General features: G+C 47.4%; 2 protein-coding genes across 3 annotated transcripts in view; one reads left to right on the top strand and one right to left on the bottom strand.

The window, feature by feature from the left end:
• Positions 1–2,649: 2,649 nt before the first annotated feature.
• On the bottom strand, positions 2,650–9,267 carry LOC131925506 (alpha-1,3-mannosyl-glycoprotein 4-beta-N-acetylglucosaminyltransferase-like protein MGAT4E). The gene is made up of 3 exons (XM_059280867.1): positions 9,117–9,267; positions 8,550–8,646; positions 2,650–3,827 (listed from the first exon to the last, which is right to left on the bottom strand). The coding sequence occupies exons 1-3, from the start codon at positions 9,222–9,224 to the stop codon at positions 2,689–2,691; spliced, it is 1,344 nt and encodes a 447-aa protein (XP_059136850.1). The 5' UTR covers positions 9,225–9,267; the 3' UTR covers positions 2,650–2,688.
• Positions 9,268–20,756: 11,489 nt separating this feature from the next.
• The window catches only part of Kdm5b (lysine demethylase 5B), a 77,159-nt gene continuing 70,545 nt past the window's right edge, over positions 20,757–27,370 (top strand). The window contains exon 1 of one of the 2 annotated variants that reach the window (XM_059280623.1): positions 20,757–20,789. Coding sequence is in view for 1 of the 2 variants with exons in the window: in XM_059280622.1 (XP_059136605.1) it covers positions 22,878–23,081 (204 nt within the window). In the remaining variant the exon portion in view is untranslated. Of the gene's footprint in view, positions 20,790–22,715; positions 23,082–27,370 lie in introns of those variants that run through there. The other variant, XM_059280622.1, reaches the window with a different exon arrangement.

Below are 27,370 nucleotides of genomic sequence, written 5' to 3'. Positions count from 1 at the left end.
GATGGGGAAGCCACTGAGGAACTTTAAAACTTTCTAACTTTTCTTTTTATGTGTATGAATGTTTTGCCTGCATTTACGTCTGTGCACCGTGTGTGTGTGTGTGTGTGTGTGTGTGTGTGTGTGTGTGTGTGTGTATGTGTGTGTGTAATGCCTGCAGAAGCCAAAAGAGGGCCTTGCCTCCCCCGGAACTGGAGTAATGGACCATGAGCCACCATGAGGATTCTGGGAATCAAACCAGGGTCCTCTGGAAGAGCAGCCAGTGCTCTTAACTGTTGGCTGAGCCATCTCTCCAGCCCCTGGAGAACTTTTTTTTTTTTTTTAAGATTTATTTATTTATTATGTATACAGCATATATGACTGCAGGCCAGAAGAGGGCATCAGATCTCATTACAGATGGTTGTAAGTCACCATGTGGTTGCTGGGAATTGAACTCAGGACCTCTGGAAGAGTAGTCAGTGCTCTTAACCTCTGAGCCATCTCTCCAGCCCCCCTGGAGAACTTTAAATTGGGCGATGTCATGACCCCATGGGAAGTAGTTTTGCTTTATGATTCTAAGTCCTCACACATTTAATCACATTTGATGTTATCTCCGTCTTAAATCCCAGACCAAGTGGTCTCCAACCACTAGACCATATCACCCCACCCTTCCTTCTCCTCCCAGCAGATGCCTATCTACACCCACACCCATGGAAGGTGATGCTGCTTGTGGGAAATGCAGGGGACCTGATTTCTCGGCCCTATCTCTTAGCCTTCTTGGTGACAATCTTGCTTCTTGAATCTCAGGTTTCCTGAAGTGGCCCAACCAGAAGGGAGAGACTCCATACTCCAGAGGCCTTTTGATTGAAAAAAACCTGCCTCTCCCTTTTTCCCTGGGGCAGGGCTGGCAATGATAGACATTGTCCTACATGCCTGGGCCTGTGTGAGACTCCCTCTTCAAACCCAGCAAGCAGGGTTCCTGGGGCAGGCCGAAGGCTGAGGCTGAGGATGCTTCACCGGGGAATGAGAGCCTGCAGGAGGTGGGGGTGGAACTTGATGGACACTGAAGGCTGAACACGGGAGCTGATGCCCTGAGTATCTACTGTCTGTCTTTTCTTTTTTTCGTGTGTAGTCCCAGATGTCCTGGAACTCACTCTGTAGACCAGGCTGGCCTTGAACTCACTCAGATTGACTGCCTCTGCCTCCTGGGATTAAAGGCATGCGCCACCACCACCTGGCTGCTGTCTGTCTCATATGTAGGCATTCCTTTCATTCACATGCCAAGCTTGCCTGGTAGTTGGAACTCCTGCTTTACAGATGGGGAACTGAACTCCAATGAGATCTTTCAGCTAGTAAGTTAGCTGGAATTAAAACCCAGGTTTGGGAGGTACTAAAACTATTGTCTTGTTGGTTGAACTTAAGTAATCAGAGAGGAGCTGACTTGTTCCGCCCGTCAGCACCCCTGCTTCAGTAGTACTGAGATCCCTCTCCTGGGTTCACTTGGTAGAAATGCAGTTTACATGTGCACCTACACAACACACACACACACACACACACACACACACACACACACACACACACACGCTTAAAAATATACCTTTTTAAAAATTAAAATAATGCTACCCTAAAGATGCCTTTAATCCCAGCGCTCAGGAGGCAAAGGCAGGTGTTTTGAGTTTGAGGCCAGCCTGGGCTACAGAGCAAGTTTCAAGACAGCCAGGGCTACACAGAGAAACCTGTTTTGAATAAAAAACAAAAACAAAACAAAACAAAAAAAGGAGAAAGAAAAACCTTTTAAAGAATCTTGATTTCTAATTATGATGATGATGATGATGATGATGATGATGTCATGCACTTGATAGTGTGTGCAGAGTCAGAGAACAACTTTTTGGAGTCTATGGTTTCTGGGATAGAACTCAGGTCACCAAACTTGTGCAGCAAGAACTTTTCCTCACTGAACCATCTTGCTGTTTCTTTTTCTTTTCTTTCTTTTTTTTTTTTTGGGGGGGGGGAGGGGTGTTTCAAGACAGGGTTTCTCTGTGTAGTTTTGGTGCCTGTCCTGGATCTTGCTCTGTAGACCAGGCTGGCCTCGAACTCACAGAGATCCTCCTGGCTCTGCCTCCCAAGTGCTGGGATTAAAGGCGTACGCCACCGCCGCGCTCTCTCTCTCTCTCTCTCTCTCTCTCTCTCTCTCTCTCTCTCTCTCTCTCTCACTGTTTCCTATGTCCGTCCTAAGGACTCCTCAGAGACTAAGGATGGCTCAATGGCAGAGTGTTTGCTCAGCATGTTCAAGGCCCCAAGTTCAACCTCCAGCACTAAAACAGTTTGGTGTGCTTCTCACCCTCTTACACATTGCTCCTCACCCTCCACCTCTGTGAACACCAAAGTGCACATACACACTTACACACACACTGCTTGGGGAGATCCAAGCATCCCAGGAATGTAAGGATTCTGAAAGGGACCAAGACCTTTCCCCAAATTTGGGGAAGCTGCATTTGTCAGAGTAAAATAACAGCAACAAAATCCTACTTGAGTGGCTTGTTTGAGTAGAAAAAGGAAAGAATGTTTCCTAATGTTTTAGTGGCACTTAAAAAAAAAAATGGCAGTGCTTTCTTTTCCTGCCTTCTGTTCCCTTGGATTTCTCCAGTGTCATTCATATTGGCTAGAGGGAAATGGCTTCAAGCTTTTAATTGTTCATACTCTGATATACCATCAGTTCTGATCGGCTTTTCTGTCTTCGGCATCCCCCGCCCTCCAGAGGTAGATATGCCTGATCATGAGACCACTGGCCTGATTAGCGTTTGCGGCCAGCTTCACACAGCTTACTTGGTCCCCGGTGCTTTTCGGAATGATCTGATCCATCTGCCCTTGCACAAGACGGCCCAGCAGGGTAAAGCTGGTACAGTTTGGGGGCGTTCCTTCAGGCTGGTAGCCTAGCTCCACCTGACCCTTTTCTAGGATGTACTTTCCATCCATGATGGAGCCTGTTCTTACTTGCACTCTGTTCAGGTTCGCTGGATGGCTCAAAATGACTGTCAGAGAGTTCCTTGTACGGACATTGTAGGTCCAAAAGAACGACTCATCCAGAGTGTAGGCCTCCTGCGGGGAATAAACCCCAGTGAGTCTCATGTCCGTGAAAGCAACGCCAGGAAGGACATCAGGCCCATGAGGACCTTTTTCCTGGCCTGTTAAGGTCTTGTTCTCAAAAGTGAAGTGAGATAACCTGTGGTAGAAGAGGAAAGGTCTGCAGAGGATTGGGTTTTGCTGGGCCAGCAGGGTACGGAAGTGAAGGATCAGCCAGTCCAGCGGTCGCTCCTTGTGGAAGAGGAGGAGGAAACGGGCCAGGAGTGGAAGGTCCCTGCTGTGGAAAAGTTTGCCAAGGAAGCCCATGTTAGAGAACTCCAGGAGCACCCATGTGTGGGGTTTCCTGTTGATCACCTTTGAGTGAATGTGGGTGACAAAGTTAGGGGCACAAAAGACATCGTCCTCTATCAACAGGAAGTAAGTAGAGAGCTTTGTGGCAAAGCTCATAAGGAAGGCATGATCTACGTTCTGCTTGGAGTACATCTGCGCCTGAGAGAGCTCATCCTGCGCGCTGTTCACAGTGGGGTAGGCATCAGATGGGGCATGGATCAGTAGCAATTGCCCTGTCAAGATCTGCGAGCTGTAGAGGCTGGAGATACGGAGAACGGTTTTCCTGAGCCAGGTGGAATCAGAATCTGCCAGGTGAACCAGCACTGTCATCCGCTTCTGCTCAGCTGCAGAGGAGGCGTGGTACAGGGCGGCCAGGGTATCCAAGAGGCCACCTTGACCCTGTCGTGACACTGAGGTGATCCCCACTGTCAGCCATGCTGAGAAGAGGTAAAATAGGGACAACTGTCAATGTGTGGTGGTGAGAGTGAGCAAAAAGGTTAGAGAGGCCGGGTGGTGGTGGCGCACGCCTTTAATCCCAGCACTCGGGAGGCAGAGCCAGGCGGATCTCTGTGAGTTCGAGGCCAGCCTGGGCTACCAAGTGAGTCCCAGGAAAGGCGCAAAGCTACACAGAGAAACCCTGTCTCGAAAAAGCAAGGCATGATGAGGCTTGCCTGTAATCCAACCTTAGTACCAGGGAAACTGAGGCAGGAGGATCATGAGTTCAGTACAGGCTACGTAGAATAGTGAGACTCTGTCTCAAATAAAATAAAATAAAACAAACCTAAGAGTGTTAGGGAATGGGGCTGGAGAGGTGGCTCAATCTCTGTTCTTGCTGAAGACCCAAGTTTGGTTCCCTGCACCCATGCTGGGAGACTCACAAGAGCCTGTAACTTCAGCTCCCGGGATCCAACACCCTCTTCTGGCCTCCATGGACACCAACCCACACATGTGTGCAGACACACACATAAATAAATCTTAAAGATTAGAATGCTATTTAGGGTATTTTTCTTTACTTGGCAGAGGGAATGTACATTCTTGCTACTTTAAAAAAAAAACTTTTTAAAAAGATTTTTTTTATGTGCATTGATGTTTTGCCTGCATGTATGTCTGTGTGAGGGCATCAGATCCCCTGGAACTAGAGTTACAGACAGTTGTGAGCTGCCATGTGGATGCTGGGAATTGAACCTGGGGCCTCTGGAAGGGCAATCAGTGCTCTTAACCACTGAGCCATCTCTCCAGCCCCTGTTCTTGCTACTCTTTTTTTTTTTAATAGATTTATTTATAGCCAGACAGTGGTGGCACATGCCTTTAATCCCAGCACTTGGGGAGGTAAGGGCAGGTGGATCTCTGTGAGTTTGTGGCCAGCCCAGTCTATAGAGGGAGTTCCAGGACAGCCAGGGCTACACAGAGAAACCCTGTCTCAAAACAAACAACAACAGCAAAAGACTAATTTATTATGTCTACAGTGTTCTGTCTGCATGTTTGCCTGCAGGCCAGAAGAGGGCGCCAGATCTCATTATAAGATGGTTGTGAGCCACTATGTGGGTGCTGGGAATTGAACCTGGGTCCTCTGGAAGACCATCTTGCTACTCCTAAGTGTGAAGACCTCTCTCCAGCCCCATCTTGCTACTCCTAAGTGTGGTCATGAGACCAGAAATTTTAGCCTTATCTGCAAATTAATTAGACATGCAGAATTCTGACTCCATCTTCAGAATCTGTTTCCACTCTATCACTTGTATATACTTAAGAGTTGAGGAAATACTAAGTGCTGCTGAGTCCCTGTGGATCCTCATGAATATTTTTTTCTAAGACAAAGTCTTAGCCAGGCATGGTAGCACATGCCTTTGATCCCAGCACTCAGGAGGCAGAGGCACATGGATCTCTGAGTTTGAGGCCAGCCTGGTCTACAGCATGAGTTCCAGGACAGCCAGAGATACACAGAGAAACACTGTCTTGAAGGAACAAAAAACGAAAAACAAAAACAAAACAAGATCTTTCTGTGTAGACCTTGCTGACCTGGAACTCACTGTGTTGTCTAAGATGACCTGGAACTTAGGGCAGTTCTCCTGCCTCAGCCTCCCAAGTGTTAAGAGTGTGCGTGTGTGCCAGCATGTCCAACCTTCCTGAGTCTTTTTTAAAACTTGAAGCTTGTGGCTGAAGAACTTGATAAATATTAGCTTTTATTATGGCTGTTATAACTCTTTCTGCTTTTATCCTTTTTTCAGTTCATCTTCCCAAAGGTCCCCTTTAATAAAGGTATATTGGGGGGAGGACTTTTTCTAAAAGCCAGGAGCCCCTGCTTTTCAGGTGCTAAGGACTGAATGACAGATTTCATCTACACTGTCTCGGTTGGTTTTTGCCAACGTGATCCAAGCTAGAGTCACCTAGAAAAGGCAATCTTAGTTGGGAAAACGCCTCCATATGTTTGGCCTGTAGGTAAGTTTGTAGGGCATTTTCTTGATTAATAACTGCCGTGGGAGGGCTCAGCTCACTGTGGGCAGTGCCACCCTTGGGCAGGTGGTCTTGGGGTCTAGAAGGAAGCCAACTGAACAAACCAATAAACAGAGCCCCACCATGGTCTCCACATCAGCTCCTGCCTCCAGGTTCCTGCCTGAGTTCCTGTCTTGACTTCCTTGAGTGATGGACTGTTACCTGGAGGCATAAACTGACATAACCCTTTCCTCCCCAGGTTGCTTTGTTGCTAAGATGCACACTCTGGGAAAGCACTCAACCTACACAGTTCCATTTCCGCAGCCCGGGAGCCCGGGAGGCCGGGTGCCTGGGATTCTTACCCCAGTTCTGCCACTTCTGACTGTAGTGTTGGCCAAATTCTTTCAGCCCTGAGTTCAGTCCTAAAGCCCATAAAGCCAGAGGATTCGGGCTCTCTGCTCTTAGACCCTCCAGTCTCAAATGTTCTCTAATGCAGTGATTGCTCTTGCTAACAAAAACTAACTTTATTTTTTTCCCACCAGTGATTTTTATCTTCTTTTCATTCTTTTTGTTTTTGTTGTGGTTGTTGTTTTTTGTTTGTTTAGTTTTTGAAACAGAGTTTCTCTGTGTAGTCCTAGAACTAGCTCTGTAGATCAGGCTGGCCTTGAATTCACAGAGATCTGCTGCCTCTGCCTCTGAGTACTGGGATTAAAGGCGTGCGCCACCACTGCCCGGCTTCTCATTCTTATATATTTTGTTTAATCATTGAATTCTTCTACCTAAAAATGCAGACACAATTCTTCTTTTAAATATTTTAACTCATCTCTCTTCCCTCTTATTTAAATGCTTTAAAGCTGCACAGTTTCTGAGCATGGTGGTACATACCTGTAATCACAGCACCCAGGACACTGAGGCAGGAAGACCTCAAATTCAAAGCCAGCTTGAGATACATAGTGAGGTGGAGGCCAGCCTAGACTGCAAAGGGAGACTCCTTATGTCAAATTAAAAAAAAACAAACAAAAACAAAACAAAAAAAACCTGTTGGGGCTGGAGAGATGATGGCTCAGTAGTTAAGAACGCGTGATGATACTGCAGAGTTAGTTTAGCTTTCAGCACCCAATTCAGGCAGGTCACAACTACCTGCAACTCCAGTTCCTGGGGATCCATACCTATACCTATACCTATACCATACACATATATACACATAGACATACATGTACTATACACATATAAACAAACAAACAACAAACAAAAAACAATGGCTGGTGCCATATCCCTCCAAAAAAGGCCACATAAGTTCTGGAGATATGGCCCAGTGGTTAAGAGTGCCTGCTGCCCTTACAGAGGAGCTAAGCTCAGTTCCTAGCACCCACCTGGTAGGCTTACAACTGCCTGTAGCTGCATCTCCAGGGACTCTGATGCCCTCTTCTGGCCTCTGTGGGTACTTGTGCTCATGTACATAAAGCCATAGATAGAGACACATGCCTGTGTGTGTGTGTGTGTGTGTGTGTGTGTGTGTCTTCACTTAATTAAAAACAAAATAAAAAGCATGGTACAATGGTGCATGCTTTCGATCCCAGCACTCAAGAGGCAGAGGCAGGAGGATCGCTATGAATTCAACCTAGTCTACATAGTGAGACTCTGTTTCAAATCAATAAATGAAAAGCCACATGATCATCCATTCCCCAGCTCCTCACCACCACCAAAAGCCACATAACCATCCATTCCTAGGGCATGATCGTAATTGCAGATTGAAATATTAAGTTATATAATGGAGTTATGCTCCTTGTTTACCCAATGTAAACATGTTTGGTATTGCAGATGAGTATATATAGAATGTAATATTCAGAAATGTTTTGTAATATGTGGTCAGCATATTATATCCACCTATTTTAAGTATTTTTAAAATTTTTTTGTATATGTATACAGCAATCTTTTTGTACACTGTGAATATTTATTCCTCTCATTGGTTAATAAAGAGCTGACTGGCCAATAGCTAGGCAGGAGAAGGTTAGGTGGGACTTGCAGACAAAAAGACAGCATAGGGTAGAAGAGGGTGGGGTCACCAGGAGACACAGAGAAGCAAAATAAACATGCTGTGCTGAAAAAAGATACCACCACATAGTGGAGTGTAGATAAGAAATGTGGGCTAGGGTTGGGGATTTAGCTCAGTGGTAGAGTGCTTGCCTAGCAAGCGCAAGGCCCTGGGTTTGATCCTCAGGTCCGGAAAAAAAAAGTGGGATAATTTAATTTGTAAGAGCTAGTCAGTAACAAGCCTAAGCTATTGGCTGATCATTTATAATTAATATTAAGTCTCTGTGTGGTTATTTTATTCAGGAGCCGGCTGGTAGGACAGAGCTGACTCAGACTCAGGTGAGATGCAGAAAAGTCCACCTACAGGGTGTGTGTGTGTGTGTGTGTGTGTGTGTGTGTGTGTGTGTGTTACTGGAAACTGAACTCAGGTCCTCTGGAAGAACAGCAAGTACTAACCACTGTACTATCTCTTCACCCCCTGCTTTCACCTATTAAAACAACCACCTTTATCTGTTCTTTCTTCTTTATACCCCTGACTCGTCAATGTCCTGGGATTGGGGAGGGAGTTGTCAGCCAGATTCAAGTGTTTCTGGACAGTCCTGCCTTTCCTCCTCCTGCTCTCTTCTTTCCTGGCCATCTTCCCTCATATGATCCTCCTCTCCCCTGACACTCTACCTCCCTCTCCTGGTACTCACTCTTTTTTCTCTGGTGGATTTTTTCCAAATATTTGTAGGTAATGACCGGCCAGTCTTCTAAGGATTTGGGGTTCTTCTTACTGCCATATCTGACCACCTGGACCATTGACAAAGGCAATATATATATATATATATATATATATATATATATATATATATATATATATATATATACACACACACACACACATACACACACACACACACACACACACACACACACACAACCTTTCATAAAACGATGGCCTGTATTTCTCCCAGCCTCCCGTATGCCGTTTTAGGGACAGAAGTGAGGTGAGTCACTCTTCTAGAATGTGTCCAGCATAGTGCCTGCCCATGGGCCAAAAGACTCATGGGCTCTGGCAGTATTTGTTTTCTCCCTTACCCTGAGAAACATGACAAATAAATGTAGCTAGTTTATGGAATCATGGGTAGATCCACACCAGCTCCACTCAGAGCCTCCAGCTCCTGGTGGAAAGGATTAGAAGGAAAGGCCAGACTTCTTGGGCAACCTGCCTGTTCTCACCCTTCCCACCACGCATGCCCAGTTTCCCAAAGAATAGTTACCACTTTTTGGACATCTTGAATTTCCTCAGGTATTCTCAGGGTGATGAAGAGCCACAGGAATATCATGGCCACAGAGATTTTGAAGGCCCGCCTGGTAGAACACCGCATTGTGTCTGCGCTGGGGTATGGTTCCTACAGCAGGAAATCAGTATGTACAGTGAGAGAACTCTATCCTTCCTGACTGTAAGATTATTGGTAACTTTCATGAATATGCTCTGATCTAGGAACCTGACAGAACACACACAACCTTGTTCCCCACCTAGAGAAAGAAGGTCACCTGTCCTGTGATGACATTTGCTGCCTTTCTTCATACATTTGTTTGGAGTTTCAACTTTCCCAAAGTTTTCCCTGCTCAGAATAATAAGGGCTAGCTGGAACATTATTAACATAGCTAGTTTGTGCTAGGAAACAGATGGTCATTATACTGTATACATTAAAAAAAAAAGTCGGGGTTGGGGATTTAGCTCAGTGGTAGAGCGCTTGCCTAGCAAGCGCAAGGCCCTGGGTTTGGTCCTCAGCTCTGGAAACAAACAAACAAACAAACAAAAAAAAAAACAGTCAAACTATTAGCTAAGGGTGGGGTGGGGGTGACAGTGGTGGTGTTGGTGGTGTTGATGGTGGCGGCACATGCCTTTAATCCCAGCACTGGGAGGCAGAGGCAGGCAGATCTCTGAGTTCAAGGCTAGCCTGGTGTAAAGAGTGAGTTCCAGGACAGCCAGGGATACACAGATAAACCCTGTCTCAAAAACAAATCAACCAAACAGCAACAACAGAAAGTCAAGCTTTTAAATGGCTGGAGTTGACAGGCACCGTGGCACATGCCTGTAATTCTAGCACTTGAAAGGTGGAGACAGAATGACCAGGAGTTCAATGTGTCCTTGGTTATGTTGGGAGTTTAAAGTTAGTCTGAGCTATATGAAACCCTGTCTCAAAAAACCAAATAAATAAATAGCTGAAATTCATGTGATACTAAAGTCTATGTCAAATTGATACCTTTCTTGTCTTTTAAGATCAAATAATTTTTTTTGTTGTTTTGTTTTGTTTTGTTTTGGTATTCGAGACAGGGTTTCTCTGTAGTTTTGGTGCCTGTCCTGGATCTCACTCTGGAGACCAGGCTGGCCTCGAACTCACAGAGATCTGCCTGTCTCTGCCTCCCGAGTGCTGGGATTAAAGGCACACACCACCACCACCCAGCCTAAAGATTCTTTAAAAAAATACTTGAGGGGTTGGGGATTTAGCTCAGTGGTAGAGTGCTTGCCTAGCAAGCGCAAGGCCCTGGGTTCGGTCCTCAGCTCTGGAAAAAAAAACAAAAAAAAAACAAAAAACAAAAACTTGAACTTGTAGGCCTTAATTAGGACAGGATCTGTTAACACAAAGTAAGTTAAGTGAGTTTATTGGAACACAGGACAGCTCAGGCTCAAAAGTACCTGCATCCAGCCTTCTGGAGCATTTTTTTTTTTTGATCACTAAACTATTAGAAGAAAGGCTTTCAGATACCTTGTTACTTGAATTCAGTTATTGTCCTGTATACTCAGGACACAAAAAAGAAACTGTAGTCAAGTGATTTCTATGATCCAGAGGCCATAGTATGGCCTCATCTTAGTGGGGCTCACATTTTTTAAATTAATAATAATAATTCTTTGGAGGGGGTTGTGAGCCTAGCCTTTAAGGACTGAGCTATCTCTCCAGCCCAAATTTCTTTTTATAAAAATTATGTGTGTTAGCCTGGCGGTGGTGGTGGTGCATGCCTTTAATCCCAGCACTTGGGAGGCAGAGCCAGGCGGATCTCTGTGAGGTCGAGTCCAGCCTGGTCTACAAAGTGAGATCCAGGACAGGCTCCAAAACTACAGAAACCCTGTCTCGAAAAACCAAAAAAAAAAAAAAAAAGGAAAAAAAAAAGAAAAAATACAACAACAACAAAATTATGTATTTTTATGTCTGTGCTTATGTAAGTGTAGTGCCCATGGATCCCCCTAGAACTGGAGTTATGGGTGGTTGTGAGCTGCCTGCTCTGGGTACCAGGAACTGAACTCAGGTCCTCTGCAAATAGCATCGCATGCTCTTAAGTGCTGAGCCCTCCCTCCAGCCCTGAGTTTTGTGGTTATAGTTATAAAAAAAAATACTTGCCGGGCGGTGGTGGCGCACGCCTTTAATCCCAGCACTTGGGAGGCAGAGCCAGGCGGATCTCTGTGAGTTCGAGGCCAGCCTGGGCTACCAAGTGAGTTCCAGGAAAGGCGCAAAGCTAGCTACACAGAGAAACCCTGTCTCGAAAAACCAAAAAAAAAAAAAAAAAAAAAAAAAAAAAAAAAATACTTACTCATAATAATAAGGTTTTATAGATAAAAATTGTTCTTACCTTATGAACGTCTATGTAAGAGACCCAGACGACCCTGGCTTCTCTAGACCATAAATGCATGGACAAGTACACTCAATGAAAAGGCTAAACAATTACAGTTAAAAGACTTCACCACAATAGACATAGCTCACTCCCTTCTGTCCTTTTGTCCTTCTGTGGCGTTGTTACACAGCAGGAAACTCTGTCCTTGCCCAGCCCTCTCAGGTCAACAGTCTTCTGGTGAAGGCAGGACAAGGACTAGAGTAGTTAGGGGCAGTGGTCTCAGGTCTCTGAGGTTTCCTCCCCTTGAGCTCAGCTCCCTCTGTGATGTTACGATTGTGTCTCAGCCCCCCACTCAGCATCAGAGGGGCACAGGTACAGGACTTACATGTGTGAGCGTGTGCTTCATAATCCCTACCTAGGAATTATTATTTGCCCTAAAAACCAGCAGCTGGTCTGTATCCTTTAACAGACAGATGTGGAGAACCACCAAGGCCGCCCTGTCACATCCTGCTTTCCTGCAACTCTGTGCATTCTCTCCTTCCCCTCACCCTTTCACTGGCCTCCCGCTCCCTCTCACATTCTGAGCTTGTCACCCTTGCATTTATCCTCTCTCTTTTGCGTGATCTCTTCTCCCCCTCTACTGGATCTTCGTCATCACAGAAAAGCAGGCCCGTTAGCTTCCTGTGGAAGGAAAGTCAAAAAGGAAAATCCCTCCCTTGAATTCAAGTTTCAAGTTATGTCCCATGTCTCTGAAATTCTGTACAGTGAGTCCTTGACAGTGTGGACTTTAGAGCACTCATATTTTTTCTCATGTGTCTACGCCTTGAGTCCACTGGAACCCCTTTCGTTCTGACACCCAGTTCCCCATTGACCATTCCTTCTTAGCTTTCTCCCCTGGCTTATCCTTCTCCTAAGCCATCAACACACATGGTCTCAAAGCTTTCTCTCTTCCTCCACATTCTCTCTGGCTAACTGCAGACCTGTGTGTGTATGTGTGTGTGTGTGTGTGTGTGTGTGTGTGTGTGTGTGTGTGTGTGTATGTGTAAAATATACCCACCTGAACTCCAGGTCACCGATTTAAGGTCTTTGCTTGGATGAATAAGAATCATTTCTCGGGCTGGAGAGATGGCTCAGAGGTTAAGAGCACTGACTGCTCTTCCAAAGGTCCTGAGTTCAATTCCCAGCAACCACATGGTGGCTCACAACCATCTGTAATGAGATCTGGTGCCCTCTTCTGGCCTTCTATGCTGTATATGTAATAAATAAATCTTTAAAAAAAAAAAAAAAAAAAAAAAAGAATCATTTCTCTTCTATCCTATCATTTCCTCACATTCTCTCCATCACAGTAAATTGCACCATCACCTTTTCCATAAATTACTTGGGTGCCGGGGGTACGGGGCTATCCTTCATGCTTTTCTCTTCTAGCATTCCACATCCAATCTGTTTAATCTTGTTACTATGTCCTTAGAATTTTACCAGAATAGCACCCCTTCTCAACGCCTGCTAGGACTACAGTTAGTACCAGTCTATCTAATTTGTGTCGTTCCAAATCTCTGCCCTGTTCTCCTGCAGTCTGCCTTCTACTCACCTGTCAGAGACACCTTTTAAAATTACAAATCAATCTGGGCGGTGGTGGCATGAGCCTTTAATCCCAGCACTTCGGAGACAGAGGAAGGTGGGTTTCTATCAGTTTGAAGCCAGCCTGATCAACAGGTTGAATTCCAGGATAATCAGGGGTACATAGTGAGACCTTATCTCAAAACAAAGTGCAAACAGACAAAACAACAACCCCCAAACCAAAATTCAGAAATCAAGGGACTGGAGAGATGACTCAATGGTTAAGATCACTTGCTGGGCTTCAGAGACCCAGGCTTGAGTCATAGCATCCATGTGGTGGCTCACAAGTTCCAGGGGATCTGGATGTTCTCTGACCTCCACATTCATCAGACATGCATGTGGCATACATACATACATACATACATACATACATACATACATACATACAAACAAACATGTAGGCAAAAAACTTATACACATTAGACACTTTTAAAAAATTAAAATTATAAATAAAATCTAGTAAGGTGGCATGTGTCTGTACTCCCAGCACTCAAGAGTCTAAGGAGGTGAGAGTATTGTGAGTTAAAAGCCAACATGGGCTACATAAAAAGATCCTATCTAAAAAGAGAAGAGGAGGAGGAGGAGGGGGAGGAGGGGGAAGAGGAGGAGGAGAAGGAGGAGGAGGAGGAGGAGAAGGAGAAGGAGAAGAAGAAGAAGAAGAAGAAGAAGAAGAAGAAGAAGAAGAAGAAGAAGAAGAAGAAGGAGCAGCAGCAGCAGCAGCAAGCAGCAGCAGCAGCAGCAGCAGCAGAGGGCTTTTAACCATGCACACCTTTAATCCCACCACCAGGGAGGCAGAAGCATGTGGATCTGTATGAGTTCGAGGCCAGCCTGGTCTACAGAGTGAGTTCCAGGACAGCCAGGGATACACAGAGAAACCCTGTCTCAAAAAAATCAAAACAAATAAATAAAATGAAAAGAAAAAGAAAAATTCTAAATCAAATGAGATACCTCTTCTGGTGGCCTCTCATTGCAGATAAGTTGGAAACTCAATGGACGGTGGCACACACCTTTGATCCCAGCACTGGAGAGGCAGAGGCAGGTGGATGTTTGTGAGTTCGAGGCCAGCCTGGTCTACAGAGTGAGTTCCAGGACAGCCAAGGCTATAGAGAAACTCTGTCTCAAAAAACAAACAAACAAACAAACAAACAAACAAACAAACAACAACAACAACAACAAAAACAAGTCCTGACTTCTATGGCCTGCCTGTGAAGTTTCTTTCTAGATTTAGAGGCTTGTTTTCTTGGAGTATGTCCTGACTCATAGGTACTTTCGAGTCAGGGTCTTTGCACATGTTGTTCTTTTTTTAATGTTTATTTTTTATTTCATCTGCATTGGTGTTATGCCTGTCTGTGTGTCTATATGAGGCAACCAGATCCCCTGGAACTGGAGTTACAGACAGCTGTGAGCCACCATGGGGTTTCTGGGAATTGAACCTGGGTCCTTTGGAAGAGCAGCTAGTGCTCTTAACCACTGAGCCATCTCTCTAGGCCCTGCACATGTTGTTCTTTTAGAACACTTCTCTGTAGATTTACCCCATAGCTGCCCCTTCCCTGTCCCTGAACTCCAAGCTCAGATGTTCCCTCTGTTGCCTTGAGTTACTGGCTCGTGAGACCTGTGTCACTACTTCCATCTTTCCCTTACCTATTGGATGATCTGTTATATTTTCCTGAGCCTTTGTTGCTACCAGAAACAATACCCCCCCCCTCCCCCGAGCTGAGGACCAAACCCAGGGCCTTGCGCTTGCTAGGCAAGTGCTCTACCACTGAGCTAAATCCCCAACCCCCAGAAATAACTTTGGTTATTGTGTTTGCTGTCTGTCACTGTCCACTAGCCTAGCATTCTAAACTCCAGAAGGGCAGACACTTGGTTTTATTTGATACTGTATCTACAACATTTTGCAGAGTACCTGGCCTGGAGAACCATGTTCAACAAGTCTTTATTAGCTCATGGGTTATGGGAGAATCCTGATAGTTGACAAAGTTCACCAAGAAACACTATAATAGATGCTGAGGGCATAACAGTGTCATGAAGCCATGGATGGAATGGCTGTGGGTACGGGATGGTTAAAACACACAGATTATGGGCTCCGACAAACTAGGCTAGAATCTGCTTCTGTTCAACTTGTTCATGTGACCTTGGCCAAATGACTCAGTCTTTCTGAAGCCCGGCTCCTCCCCTAACAACTGAAGATGGCTGATGACTACTCTCCAGTGCCTAAGGGTTCTTTTGTTATTTAAGACAGGATCTCAAGTGGCCCATGCTGGATTTGACTTGACTCTGGCTCAGGCTGGCTTTAGTCTCCTTACACTTTTGGCAGCCCACAACCTTCTGATCTGCAGTTCCGGGGGCTCTAATGCTCTCATCTGCCACACAGTGCTTGTTGGTACTGTATGTTCTGGGTAAGGACTTGAATTTGGCTGGTCAGAATTCTCCTCTACTCCTGGGAGGAGGAACCGTATCTGCAGGTTAGGGATGGTGAGGAACAAGCCTTCCTTCTGCACTTCTTCCAGGAGCGGCAGCCCATGCTCCCATGACAATCATTGTTTCTCTGGGGACCACAGGAACTCATCAGCACCCTGACTTAATCTGGAGGGTGGAGAGGGCTGTTGTTCCACACATCTGACGACACTGTTTGAAAATGTGAATTGAGATGAATACTTAAAAAAAATGGGAGAGTTCAAAAAATTTCAAGTTAGTTGGGCTAAATTTAATTCCCAGTAGAGGTAGGTAGATCTCTTTGAGTTCAAGGACAATTTTATTGGGAATTCCAGGCCAGCCAGGACTATATATTAAGTCCCTGAATTAAAGGGGAGGCCAAGCAAAACAAACAAAAACAAACAAACAAACAAACACCAGTGTGGTGGCACACAATGTAATCCCAGCACTTGGGAGGTAGAGGTAAGAGGACCAAGAATTCAAGGTTATCCTTGAGTACATATTGAGTTCAAGGCCAGCTTAGGGTACCATGACAGCTTGTCTCAAAAACCCCAACAAAACAAAAATGGCAAGAACTTCCATACACATCCTGGTCTTTGCTTGGCATTGGTTTAGGTTTGATGGGCTGTGGACGAAGGTAGAAGAATGAGTAAGAGAATGCAGACAAGTGAATAATAAACAGCAAAACCCAAGCAGAAGAGCCAAGGCGTAGTTATTGGCTTTCTGTATCACGTATACACTGCTCTTGGGGACAGACAGGAGACACGGCGAGGGAGGGTCGGTGGCTGAAACGAGGGATTCGTTAGGTATTTGAGGAAGACTTGCTATTGGTAATTCCTAAGGGCTCTCTAGAGAAAGAAAAACAACAGGATATGTGACTACGTATCCACATCATACGCACACACTTATATCACATGGCTGTATCGACATATCGAGAGGGAGAGCGATTTCAAGGAGTCGGTTTAAGCAGTACACATTTATTCACAGTTCTGGAAGCTCTAAGTCCAAGATGAAGATGCTAGTCAGACTTTCCCCAAGGCCTCACCCTTGGCTTGTGGTCCGTGGCCTTCCAGCACCCGCTACTCCTCCTTGTACATCTTTTTGAAAGTTGTCAAAATGGTAGGAAAAAAAAAAAAGTAGCCTTGGAGCTGTCCTCATATAGTTCGTTATGGGTCACCAAAATCAACTTCATGAGTTGATTTTGAAACTTGTGAAACGTTTGCTACTCTGTGAACTAAACACTGGAGAGAGAGTACTGTCACTCAAAAAGCCACTGCAGCCTAGAAGGAAGTTGTGCGACCCAGACACAACCCGGTGAAGGCCCAGCTGGTGGGAGGTGTGAGGGGAGGCCCCGTGTCTGCCTGTAGCTCTCCGAAGTCTGCCTGGTGTTTGGGAAGATCAAAGGCAGGCCTGAGAAGGCCATTCTCAGCTGTGCCTGTAATTAGTATCAGTGTGATGTTGGCTGATTAATCCGAGTCCCAGTTCCTCGATCTGAAAAATTATGAGAGCTATGCACCTACTTCATGCCCTGATTTGTGGTAGAGAAAGATTTCAGGGTTTTTTGTTGTTGTTGCTGTTTGTTTTGTTTTTTACACATCAGTCGTTCATGCCAGGGAAGAAGAATGTGAAGAAACCTCCTTTTGCATATAGGGAGTTGTGCTGTGCTAGACATATCATGTGACTTAGTTGGATCAGGAATTTCAAACAGATATGGTAGATGTGGTGGTGCTCTGGAAAGTTCCAGCATGTTACATCCCAGATACAGAGAATTTCAAACATTTGAGCTATCTGAGGAACAGGACATGCTGAGAGGAATCACTCAGCCCAGAGACCTGGGTTAAGAGTGCTGGTGGTTGAACAGGGAATATGATTTTCCTCTCAAACTTCCAGGAGCACAAGATTGTTCTTTGGCCTAGAACTACGGGAGGTTGAAGCAGTAGGATTGCTGTGAGTTTGAGGTCGGTCTGGGTTATAGTGTGGATCTGAAGCCATTCTGAGCGGCATAGCAAGACCCTGTCTGAAAAACAAAACAAAACATAAAAATATTAAATATTGTTCCTTGAGAGTCTCAGGCCTCTGAAGTGGCCTAACCGGAATGGGAAGAAACGCCCTGAAGCCCAAGCCTTGGTGTGGGTTGCTCTGCCCCTCCCAGCCCCTGTGGGGAGGGCTAGCACCATCGTGGGAACGTTCCACTTGAGAGTGTCTGATCCATACAAGGGTCTAGTTCTTTGGCCTCACACCCAGGTAAACCGAAGGTGTAAGGTTTTTGGATCGTAGTTGAGCTGACTCAGCGGATTCCAGGAGTGGCGAGGGTTTGGGACTGTAGCTCTGGTGCAGTGCTTGTCTAGAGGAGATCGTCCCCTCTTCCCTCCCTTACGTGTGCGCATGAGAAGTGTGTAGGGATGAGGCAGTGGTATTTAGTTAAAAGATGCCTTCCCAAGACTAGACCAGCTTTCCAAGGACAGCGCCCATACTGAGACCCTTTATCAGGGTGTCGGCTGGGGGTGGGGACCAAAAGAGTACCCTACAGAGAAGACCTTGCAGCCGAGGAGGGATACTTATTCCAGTGAAATTAAGCAGGGCAGGGAACGGGGAGGACGCTTTATCTCACTGTATTCACCCACTGCGTGGGCTGTCTCAACACTCCCCCACCGAGGTATTGTGAGGCTCCTTCCTGGGCACAAGCAGATTCTTCTCCATGTCCAAAGCTTCATCCTCAGCCAATTGGAGCCGCATACACTCAAGGCCATTTCCCCTCCCTTTCAACAAATATTTGTGGAGCAACTCCCACGTGCCTGGTACTGACTTTACTCCTTCCCTCTAGCGGCTTACCAAGGGGTGGGGCACGTGCTGAGGAGGTAGCAGGGACTGCGGTGGGAAACTGAGGTCTAGCTAAACACCAGCAATAAAGACTAGCAACAGGACGTTGTGTAAAGACTCAAAACAGGTAAAGCTGAGGGACATCCCATGGTTGCCCCGGGGGACACCTGACACCAAATTTTTCAGAGCATGAAAGGTGCTGAGTTCAGATGTTGGCACTAAACTGGAGATGAGAAACTGAGATGGTGCATCGCGGATATTTGGGAAAACGGGAGAGGGGCACGGTTGGTGGGAGACCCGAAGTGAGGCCGGGGCGGAAGGGAGGTGCACGGACAACACCGGAGTCCCGTCGAGGCGACAGCGGCGCGGAGGGGGTGGGGAGCGGGATCGACACGTGCGCTACGTGCTGCGCCGGCCGCCGCCCCCTCCCGGGCAGCTGGGGAGCCAGACCTGCCCCCCTCATCCGAGGCTCAGACCCCGAGCAAGGGGTGGGGGGTGGGGGCGACGGAGAGCCAGAGCAAAGTCTCTCCTCGCGTTTGGAACCTAGAAGCCTGGTCTCTCCTGCCCAGAGACCGGAAGGAGCTAGGCCAGCGCCTCTTAAGACCCGCAGGCGGATTTTAGGGCACAGGCTGCGCTCTTGGGGTGCAGGCCTGGGGTGGGACTCCACTGGCTGGGGGAGCGTGAGGGCTGACGGCTGAGTGGGCCGGATGAAGACACCGATCCCTAAAGATGTAGCTAAAGGCTCTCCAGCACTCATGGGGTGGTTTGGGGGACGGAGTCCGGGGCGGAGGCGGAGTGTTGTCCAAGAGTAAGGAGGGGGGTTCCTGGAGACGTGGCACTCGGAGCGGGCTCGCTTCTGCTCGGGCCGCCGGGGCTGCAGCCCCGCTTTCCCCCGGGAACCTGGCTCTGTGGCTCCGCCCAGCCCCCGCTGCCAGCCCTCGGGGAAGGCGATCGCCGGCACCTCCAGGCCGGGGTTACCCAGGTCCGGCCTCCCAGGCGTCCAGCCGGCCCCACACCAGACAATGCGGACCGGGCCCCGCCCCCGGAGGCTGATGCGGCTCGGGCCGCGGCCAATCAGCGCCTGTGGCTAGGCTCTTTAAAAAAAGAAGAGCCGGCCGCGGTGTGGCTGTCAGCTGGAGAGGGATCCCTCCGCCCATGTAAACACACATCATAAAGGGCAAGGGGAAGCGTCTTCCGAGGGGCGGGGGAGCTGTTACCTTAGTAGAGAGCCCTCAGTCCCTAGGTTCTCTTTACTAGCTTGGCAACCGCCCGCTCCCTCAGCGTCTGTTTGGTTGGTGCGGAGCCAAACAGCTGCTGCTTGGTCTGAGCAGTCAGTGTCTCATCTTTTAGGGTCACTACCGGAAATGGAGGAAGCAGGACTAGTAGACCCTGAAAGTTGGGAGTGAGAGAGATGCCTAGTCCATAGATGACAACTGAGATTTTTCCCCCCACTAAAACTCGTACCCTCCACTTACACACCCATAATTTAACAAGTGTCAAAGTGATAACCTGCCTGGTTTGTATGTAGGATGCCAACATCAAGGGTACTGCGTTCTCCCAAGGTAGAGAACTTGACAGGAAATCAACTCCAGGATGATCCTCTAATGCATGCACACATCAAGAGTGACAAAAAAAGATTCCCCTCAGTCAACATGATAGCCCAGCCCTTGGGAATGAGGTCAACCTGGGCTACATTGTTGAACTCCAGGCCAGCTTTGGCTACAAGTATGCAGTCCTGTCTTAATTTTTTTCCTCTTCTCAATACATTATCATGAGATCAGTAAGGTTGAAAAATATGGCAAGCTGGGTGAGGTGACACATGCCTTTAATCCTAGCACCTCTGAACTCGAAGCCAGCCTGGTTTATGTAAGCAAGTTTTAGACTAATCAAAGATACATAGTGAAACCTTGACTCACCCCCCCACCGTGTGTGTGTGTGTGTGTGTGTGTGTGTGTGTGTGTGTGTGTGAAATTCTATACCTCTAATACCTAGGTTTTCCCATAAAACCTACTGTATCACCTCATATTTTTTTCTCACTTTGTAGACCAGGCTGGCCTCAGAGATCCACCTGCCTCTGCCTCCCAAGTGCTGGGATCAAAGGCGTGTGCCACCACCACCCGATTTTTTCATCTAGTCTTACAATGATGTAATTTTTTTCCTTGAGTAGGTTGCTACCTGTCTCTTTTGGTTCCATCTCATTTGCAGAATGAGGAAACAAGGCAAGGCCTATTCACTCTCCAAAGCCCTAGGGAGCTAAGGAAAGGTTGCCTTCTCCAGGAATCGCTGAACTTTTTTGGAGGCTATGTACTTCTGGGAAGTTTATCTGAAGAAGTTTATTGAAGTGTGTGTTTGTGTTGCCTGTAGAGGCCAGAAGAAGGCATCAGATCCCCTGAAGCTGGAGTGAAGAGGCAATTGTGAGCTGATGGACACTAGATCTGGAAACTGAATTTATGTCCTCTTAGGTAGGAGCAAAATGCCCTTAATCAGCTGAGCCATCTCTCCACATTCCTTGTTTTTTGATACAGGATCTCCTTATGTCGATCTGGCTGGCTTGGAACTCAGTGTAGACCAGGTTGGCTTTAGCCTCCTGAGTGCTGGGATTAAAGGCGTGCGCCACCACCGCCCGGCTGCTTTCCTTTTTCAAATTGAGGAAGCATAGTCTGTGAGTGAAGGGATACATCTGTAATCTCAGCACCTAAGAGGCAGAGGCAGAAGGACCAGGAGATCAAAGTCATCCTCTGCTCCATAGAGAGTTTCAGGCCAGCCTGGGCTACATGAATCCTACTAAAAACTAACCCTGAGACTAAGAGAGCTATCCTTCCTCCAGATTGTCCTGAAGGGAGGGCTGTGGGTCTCCTTAATGGAGGTTGTGGCAAACAGTCCTTGTACGAGTTGGGCTGCTTTCTGGGTAAAAGAAATCGTTTCAGTGTTCAAGTTCTACTTCTGATCATCTTTTCAGTTTTTCTGGGCCATCCCCCACCTTTGTATTTCATAGTTACTCAACCTTTCAGAACTTCCACTTTGTACTCTGAAACACTGGGATCATACCTCCAGTACTGGTGGTCTCTTTCCTTCAGAGTTAGCTATACTTTTTAGCTTGTGGGAAATCTGCAGTACGTATGTGCCAGACACAGCTCAAGCTCAACCTGTTCAGGTGTGATTACATCTTCTCCCCTGGAATGGCTCATGCATGGCCTAATCTGGATGATTGACCTAGTAATGCCAATTGGCCAGTGTCTACTCAGGCAGCTTTGCCAGACCCTTACCCTTAGTATGTATGGTATCCTGTGATCCCTTCCTAGTCTAATTTTTATTTCCTATATTTTCATCCCTTTCTTTCTTTTTTCTTTCTTTCTTTCTTTCTTTCTTTCTTTCTTTCTTTCTTTCTTTCTTTCTTTCTTTCTTTCTTTCTCTTCCTTCCTTTTTCTCCCCCCCCCCCCCCCTTTCGAGACAGGGTTTCGTTGTGTAACAGCCCTGGCTGTCCTGGAACTAGCTCTGCTGACCAGACTGACCTTGAATTTACAGAGATCCGCCTGCCTCTGCCTCCCCAATCCTGGGATTAAAGGCGTGCACCATCCCCGCCCCGCTCATCCTTTCTTATCAATCAATAGCACTGCTGATTTTATTTAGGCCCCATTATTCCTTGATTGGATTATTTCAATAATTTGTTTTGCTTTTCGAGACAGGTTTTCTCTGTGTTGCTTCGCGCTTTTCCTGGATCTCACTCTGTAACCCAGGCTGGCCTGGAACTCACAGAGATCTGCCTGCCTCTGCCTCCCGGGTGCTGGGATTAAAGGCGTGTGCCACCACCGCCCGGCTTTATTTCAAGATTCTTTTGCTCAAGTCCAATCTTGTCCTAAGGCTGTAGACGACTTCTGTACAACACCCCTACTTTCCAAAAAGTAGTCTGAACTGTTGGATTTGGTCATATGATGAAACTACATCACAGACTAAACACTCGCGCAAAAGCACTTAGCACCATATCTAGGACAAGCAAATGCTCAGAATGTTTTTACTGTCTGCATCAATATTGCTTGCGTCCGTCCTTGCTCTTGTGTTCAAGCTGTTTTCTCTACCTGGAGAGTCCTCCTCCAGTTCCAGTACTCTGCCTCTCGGGTTTAACTGTGTAAATCCTTGGTGGCAAAGTGTATGACGTGATTGAATGATCGATGATAGATCCGATCTCTCTACTAGACTGTTAACTTCTTGAGAGCAAGAATTCCGAAAACTTCAGTGGTCAACTGAACCATAAAGGATAAAACCCATCCCAGGCGGAAGGCCCCAGCCCCTCCCAGTTAGGGGGCGGGGTGGGACCTGGCTCGGGGTGGCAGCAGGGACTTTTTTCCTCGCCGTGGCGGCGGAGGCGCACGGCGTGGGGTAGCGGCAAGACGTCGTCGGAGGAAGGCTGAAAAAGCCCTAGGTGCTGCCGTTGCTAGTAGAAGTCTGACTTGTCGCCGGACCTGCGCGTCTGCACAGGTTCCGGACCGAGCGGAGCTTGCTGCCGCGGTCGCCGAGCCTGCCCTGTGCTCGCCCCTGCCCACGTCGCGGTGATGGAGCCGGCCACCGTGCTGTCCCCAGGCCCGCGCCCGGCGCTGCCCCTCGGGGGCCCGGGCCCGCTGGGCGAGTTCCTGCCTCCCCCGGAGTGCCCGGTCTTCGAGCCCAGCTGGGAAGAGTTCGCGGACCCCTTCGCTTTCATCCACAAGATCCGGCCCATAGCCGAACAGACTGGGATCTGTAAGGTGCGGCCGCCGCCGGTGAGTCAGCCCAGCACCCCGGATCCTGCTCGCGGCTGGGGGGAGGGAGGGAGCGAGAGGACGCGCGGCCGGGGAGGCCCGAGGCGCGGGGGTGGGGAGCGGTCGTCCGGCGGGCCCAGTCAAGTTTGGGGCTCCTCAGTGGGTGGGAGTTGGCGGCGGCGGGGAGGAAGGCGCGGGGTGTGTGTTGTGGTGTTGGGGGGGGGGGCGGCTCTCGGCCGGGTGGGATGGATGCGGGCTGTGAGCACAGCGGGGCCCCGGGGGCCGGGTCACCCGGTGCGGCTCCGGGGTGGGGAGGGGGAGCTGGTGCGCGACCCGGCCGGGCAGCGGGTGCGAGCCGGAGTGGTCGCCGGGGAGTCCTGCCGAGCCCGGCCCGAGGCGCGGACGCGGAGAGGCAGGGCTCCGGGGGGCCCCCCGCACGGCTCTGGTGGCTCGGTCCTCGCCTCCTCCTCGGGGTGCGGGGGTGTGTGATGGGTGGGGGTGGGGGACTTGCGAGTTGTCGTGTGAGGAGGAAAGTTTTCAATATGGCGGCGGGAGCCCCTGGTCCTTTGTGTGGTGGCGGCGTCGGCCCGGAGCTGCCCTCACCTGAGCGCCCCACCCTCCGGACCCCGGTCCCCCACCACCCCCGGGGCCCTCGGCCTCCTGGAGTCCCCGGGCCGGGCTAAGGCCGGGGGCGGCCAGCGCCACTGGGGGACGGGGGAGGAGCCGCGGGGCTGGCCGGCCGGCCCGGAGCGGCTGTGTGGCTGGGGGCGCAAGTGTCGGGGCTGGAGGGGCGCGCACTTGGGGCACGGTGGGGACCGGACAGCCGTGCCCCCGATGCCCGCCTGCCCCTGCCCGGCGCTCCCCGACACGGCCCCGGGGCCGGACGGCGCTGCTCCCGGGGGAGGAGGCCTGGCTGGGGCAGAGCTGGAGGGGCAAGGCCGTGTTTGTAGGGGAGATGTCAGGCGAGCTCTTGGAGGTTCCTCCCCGGTCCCCAGCCATCCCACCCCCTACCCCCCACTCGGCCCACCGGCGCTGGCTCGGGCGCGAGCCTGGAGTTTGGGGGGCCGGGAGGGGTGGGGTGTCCCCGAAGCCAGCCCTAACGGCTGCAACGTCCGCCAGGAGCCCGGCCCACTCCTTCCCTGTCCCCCCCCCACCCCCAGCAGCCGGAACTGGATGCGCTGCGACACCCCAGGTTTTTCGCCTACCTTTTGGGATGGCCTGAGTCTTGAGTTGGCCCGAACGACCGTTGGACCGGCCGGGACGGTTGGAGAGGTTTAACTGCTTTGCCTACTACCGTTTTAAGAATTTTCTGTCTTCCCCTGCTCCCACACAAGTGGAAGGAGACCCCCCGCCCCCCTTAAACTTGCTCTTTGTAATGGCATTTTTGAGTTCGCTGCTTTGTGTACGTAATCATTCTGTTCTAGAAAAGCTGTTTGGAGAGAGAGATCCCTGAATAAGCCTTATCTTTCCATCCACCCCCCCACCAGAAAAAAAATTAAACCCCAGACACCATATTTTAGTTTCTCTTGGACAACTTTAAAAACAGAAATGCAATAAAAGGCCTCAGAAAATAACCGGCCAGGTCAACTAGTCTGGAAGTAAGATTCATTTCGCCTGGTGAAGTGGACAGGGTCGGTTGTTGTTGCTCAAAGGAAGGTACATTGCTGTTACTGTAGAGGCCTGCAGAAGTTACACCCTGGACTGCTCAGCTCTAAGGTTTTAATTTTGAAGAATAGATCATGCATGTTTCAAACATGGAGCGATTTAGCTTTATGTTAACGTGTCAGGAAAGATAAATATGATTATTGGACGTTTGCATTAGTGGGATGTTATCCAGAAATTAAGAAACTTGACTAAGTTATTCTAAACCAAAATATAAGGAGTTAGGTTTCTGTGAGCTGTCCTCCATGTTGGCATTGTGGTATACTAGGGCTGGGGTAAGTCCTTTATCTTGCCTTCTTTGCCTTTTATAGAGCTGTTTTCTTCGAAAATAGTGTTGCTCTGATTGGGTTTGGCTGCCCATTCCTCATTGGGCTATCAGGTTAATGGCAGTCTTTAGGATTTGTGCGTTTGTGTGCTTTTCCCCATTCTGAATGTCACACATGATGGCCACCATTTTGTATGGAGCATACTATGTACTACAGCCTGCGAGGAAAGGGGTAAAGAGGAAGAAATGATCTACAGACATAACTAGTGCTGTTTTGGAGCCCTCCTTTGTGTGGAGGGGACTTGCTTCCTCCTTTGTTTAACTAACTCCTATGCCAATGTAGAAGAGTTTGCCAGTATTTGCTGTTGGTAGAACCACAAGAAAGAAAATCTAGAAGTTGTAGCTCTTGAACAGAGGGGGCCTGGAACAAAGGCTTCTCAAGAGATGTAAACAGTCTTTGTTTAGGAAGTGTTTCGTGTTAGGAAAGCTGAGAACAAGTGGTTTCATATAGTTGAAATAAGGCAACAAAATAAACCCTTAAGAAATAGGAAATATTTTCCATGGTGGTAGCTGTATAATAATGCCTGTATCTCTAGATGATTTATGTTCATTGAGTTTTTGGAACTCTAGTGGCTAAATTAAAAGGATTTGGAGACTGGTATACTTTTAGTAGGTAAGGGGGAGAATTATAAAAGCATTTCTATTTCCTTTTGTTCTTAGCTTTGTTTTATCTTTAATTAATGGAACTTAGGTTTGCTTTGAACCTGCTTTTTTAGTGAGCGTCTTAAGCTGCTTAACTTGTGAAAACTTAGGATGTTTACATTATTTTGTATGAGTGCATAAGAGTTGACAAATTTGAAAATATAGTAAGGTAAATGTGATTAAAAATGATGACTCAAGACTCTCTGCAAACCTCAAGTTTAAAGACAGTAATAAACCTTACTTCAAAGTATAAGGGATAGCCAAGCTTATTTTCAGAAGTGAGACCATTAAACATTAAAATTAATTTTACTTCTGTTTTTTCTTTAAGATGCAAGTATAAATTTCCTCCTTAGTACATAGATGGTTAAGTACAAATGTTATTTTCACTTTGTAATATTTGGAAATGAGTAATTTTAGGGGTATTAATATTAGTCAAAAGTTGCCTGCTCAGTAAATATCTTTTCGAATTTCCCAAATTTGATAGAAATGTATTTGATAGCTTTAGTAACTTTCTTGCTGTCAAATAATCTAGCATGGCTGTAGTTAGGCAGAGTCCACAAATGTCTCCCTTGACAATGACCAAAAGTCAGACATTTAAACCAAACCCAGATAGTACAATAAAGGCTATTTTTCACTATTAACTGCCTTTGGTTGTTTGTTTGAATCCTTCATCTACATCTTTATAGCCATGAAGTGTAAGACTGTTGTGATGCATGCAGTAAGCATCTGTGAGTGAGCTTGTTAATTCCACTCTTGGAGAACAAGGGGGAAGTTAAAATACACTTTTCTGTAAGGTACAAGTGCTAAGGACAGCAGAGCTTATTCATGTCAATTTCAGTCTGTGTGTGGTGGAGAGAGAGAGAGAGAGAGAGAGAGAGAGAGAGAGAGAGAGAGAGAGAGAGAGAGAGAGAGATAGATTGAGATTCACTATAGCTTTGCCTCCTGCCTCCTGAGTGCTGGGATTAAAGGTGTGTGCCACCACCACCTGGCCCCCAACTTTTTTTTTTTTTAAAAAAACACTTTATTTGTGTGTATGTATGTATGTGTGTATATTTGCACACGTGCATGCAAGATATGCTGTGGTGCATGTGTAGAGGTCAGAAGACAATTTGTAGAAGTTTGGTCTCCTACCATGTGGATTCTGGGATCAAACTCATGAACTTGCTTGCTTGTTTAATTTGGAGGGCAGTATAAGTCAAGGATGTTCAGAGTACATGAATAATAGGTAGGCGGAAATTTGCCAAAAATGGAACTTTTAAAGTGTTTATTTAACATGTATATTACATGTTATATATATGTGTGTGTGTGTGTGTGTGTATGCATATGTACACATATGTAATATAATCTGTATGGTTTATGTGCAATAAACCATATGGGATCATCTTATAGACTTCTCACCTTTTTATTTCATATTTATTTTTACTTTGTGTTTTGTATTTTACTTTTGTGTTTGACTTTGGGACCACGGGCATGCCTGTTGTCCATAGAGGCCAGAGAGGGCATCAGATCATCTGGAATTGGAGTTCTAGAGGTTTGTGAACTGCCATATAGGTATGGGAACCAAACCTGGGCCCTTGCAGCACCAGCAAGTGCTCTAGGCTCCTGAACCACCTTACCAGTCACTCATCACCGTCTTAATTGGTCCACATTAGGATTTATGGAGAAAATAAGTGAGGGCTTA

This window comes from Peromyscus eremicus, chromosome 15 (assembly GCF_949786415.1).
Source record: "Peromyscus eremicus chromosome 15, PerEre_H2_v1, whole genome shotgun sequence".
In the NCBI taxonomy this organism is placed as follows: Eukaryota; Metazoa; Chordata; class Mammalia; order Rodentia; family Cricetidae; genus Peromyscus; species Peromyscus eremicus.
This window is presented reverse-complemented; position numbering and strand designations above follow the sequence as displayed.

Bases quoted from the DNA above. Each gene is read 5' to 3' on its own strand.
- LOC131925506 (XM_059280867.1), bottom strand. From the start codon at position 9,224: ATGCGGTGTTCTACCAGGCGGGCCTTCAAAATCTCTGTGGCCATGATA. The intron at 8,647-9,116 runs GTAACTATTCTT...TCAATGGTCCAG, and splicing joins TTCAAGATGTCCAAAAAGTG to GTGGTCAGATATGGCAGTAA. The intron at 3,828-8,549 runs GTGAGTACCAGG...ACCTCTTCTCAG, and splicing joins AATCCACCAGAGAAAAAAGA to CATGGCTGACAGTGGGGATC.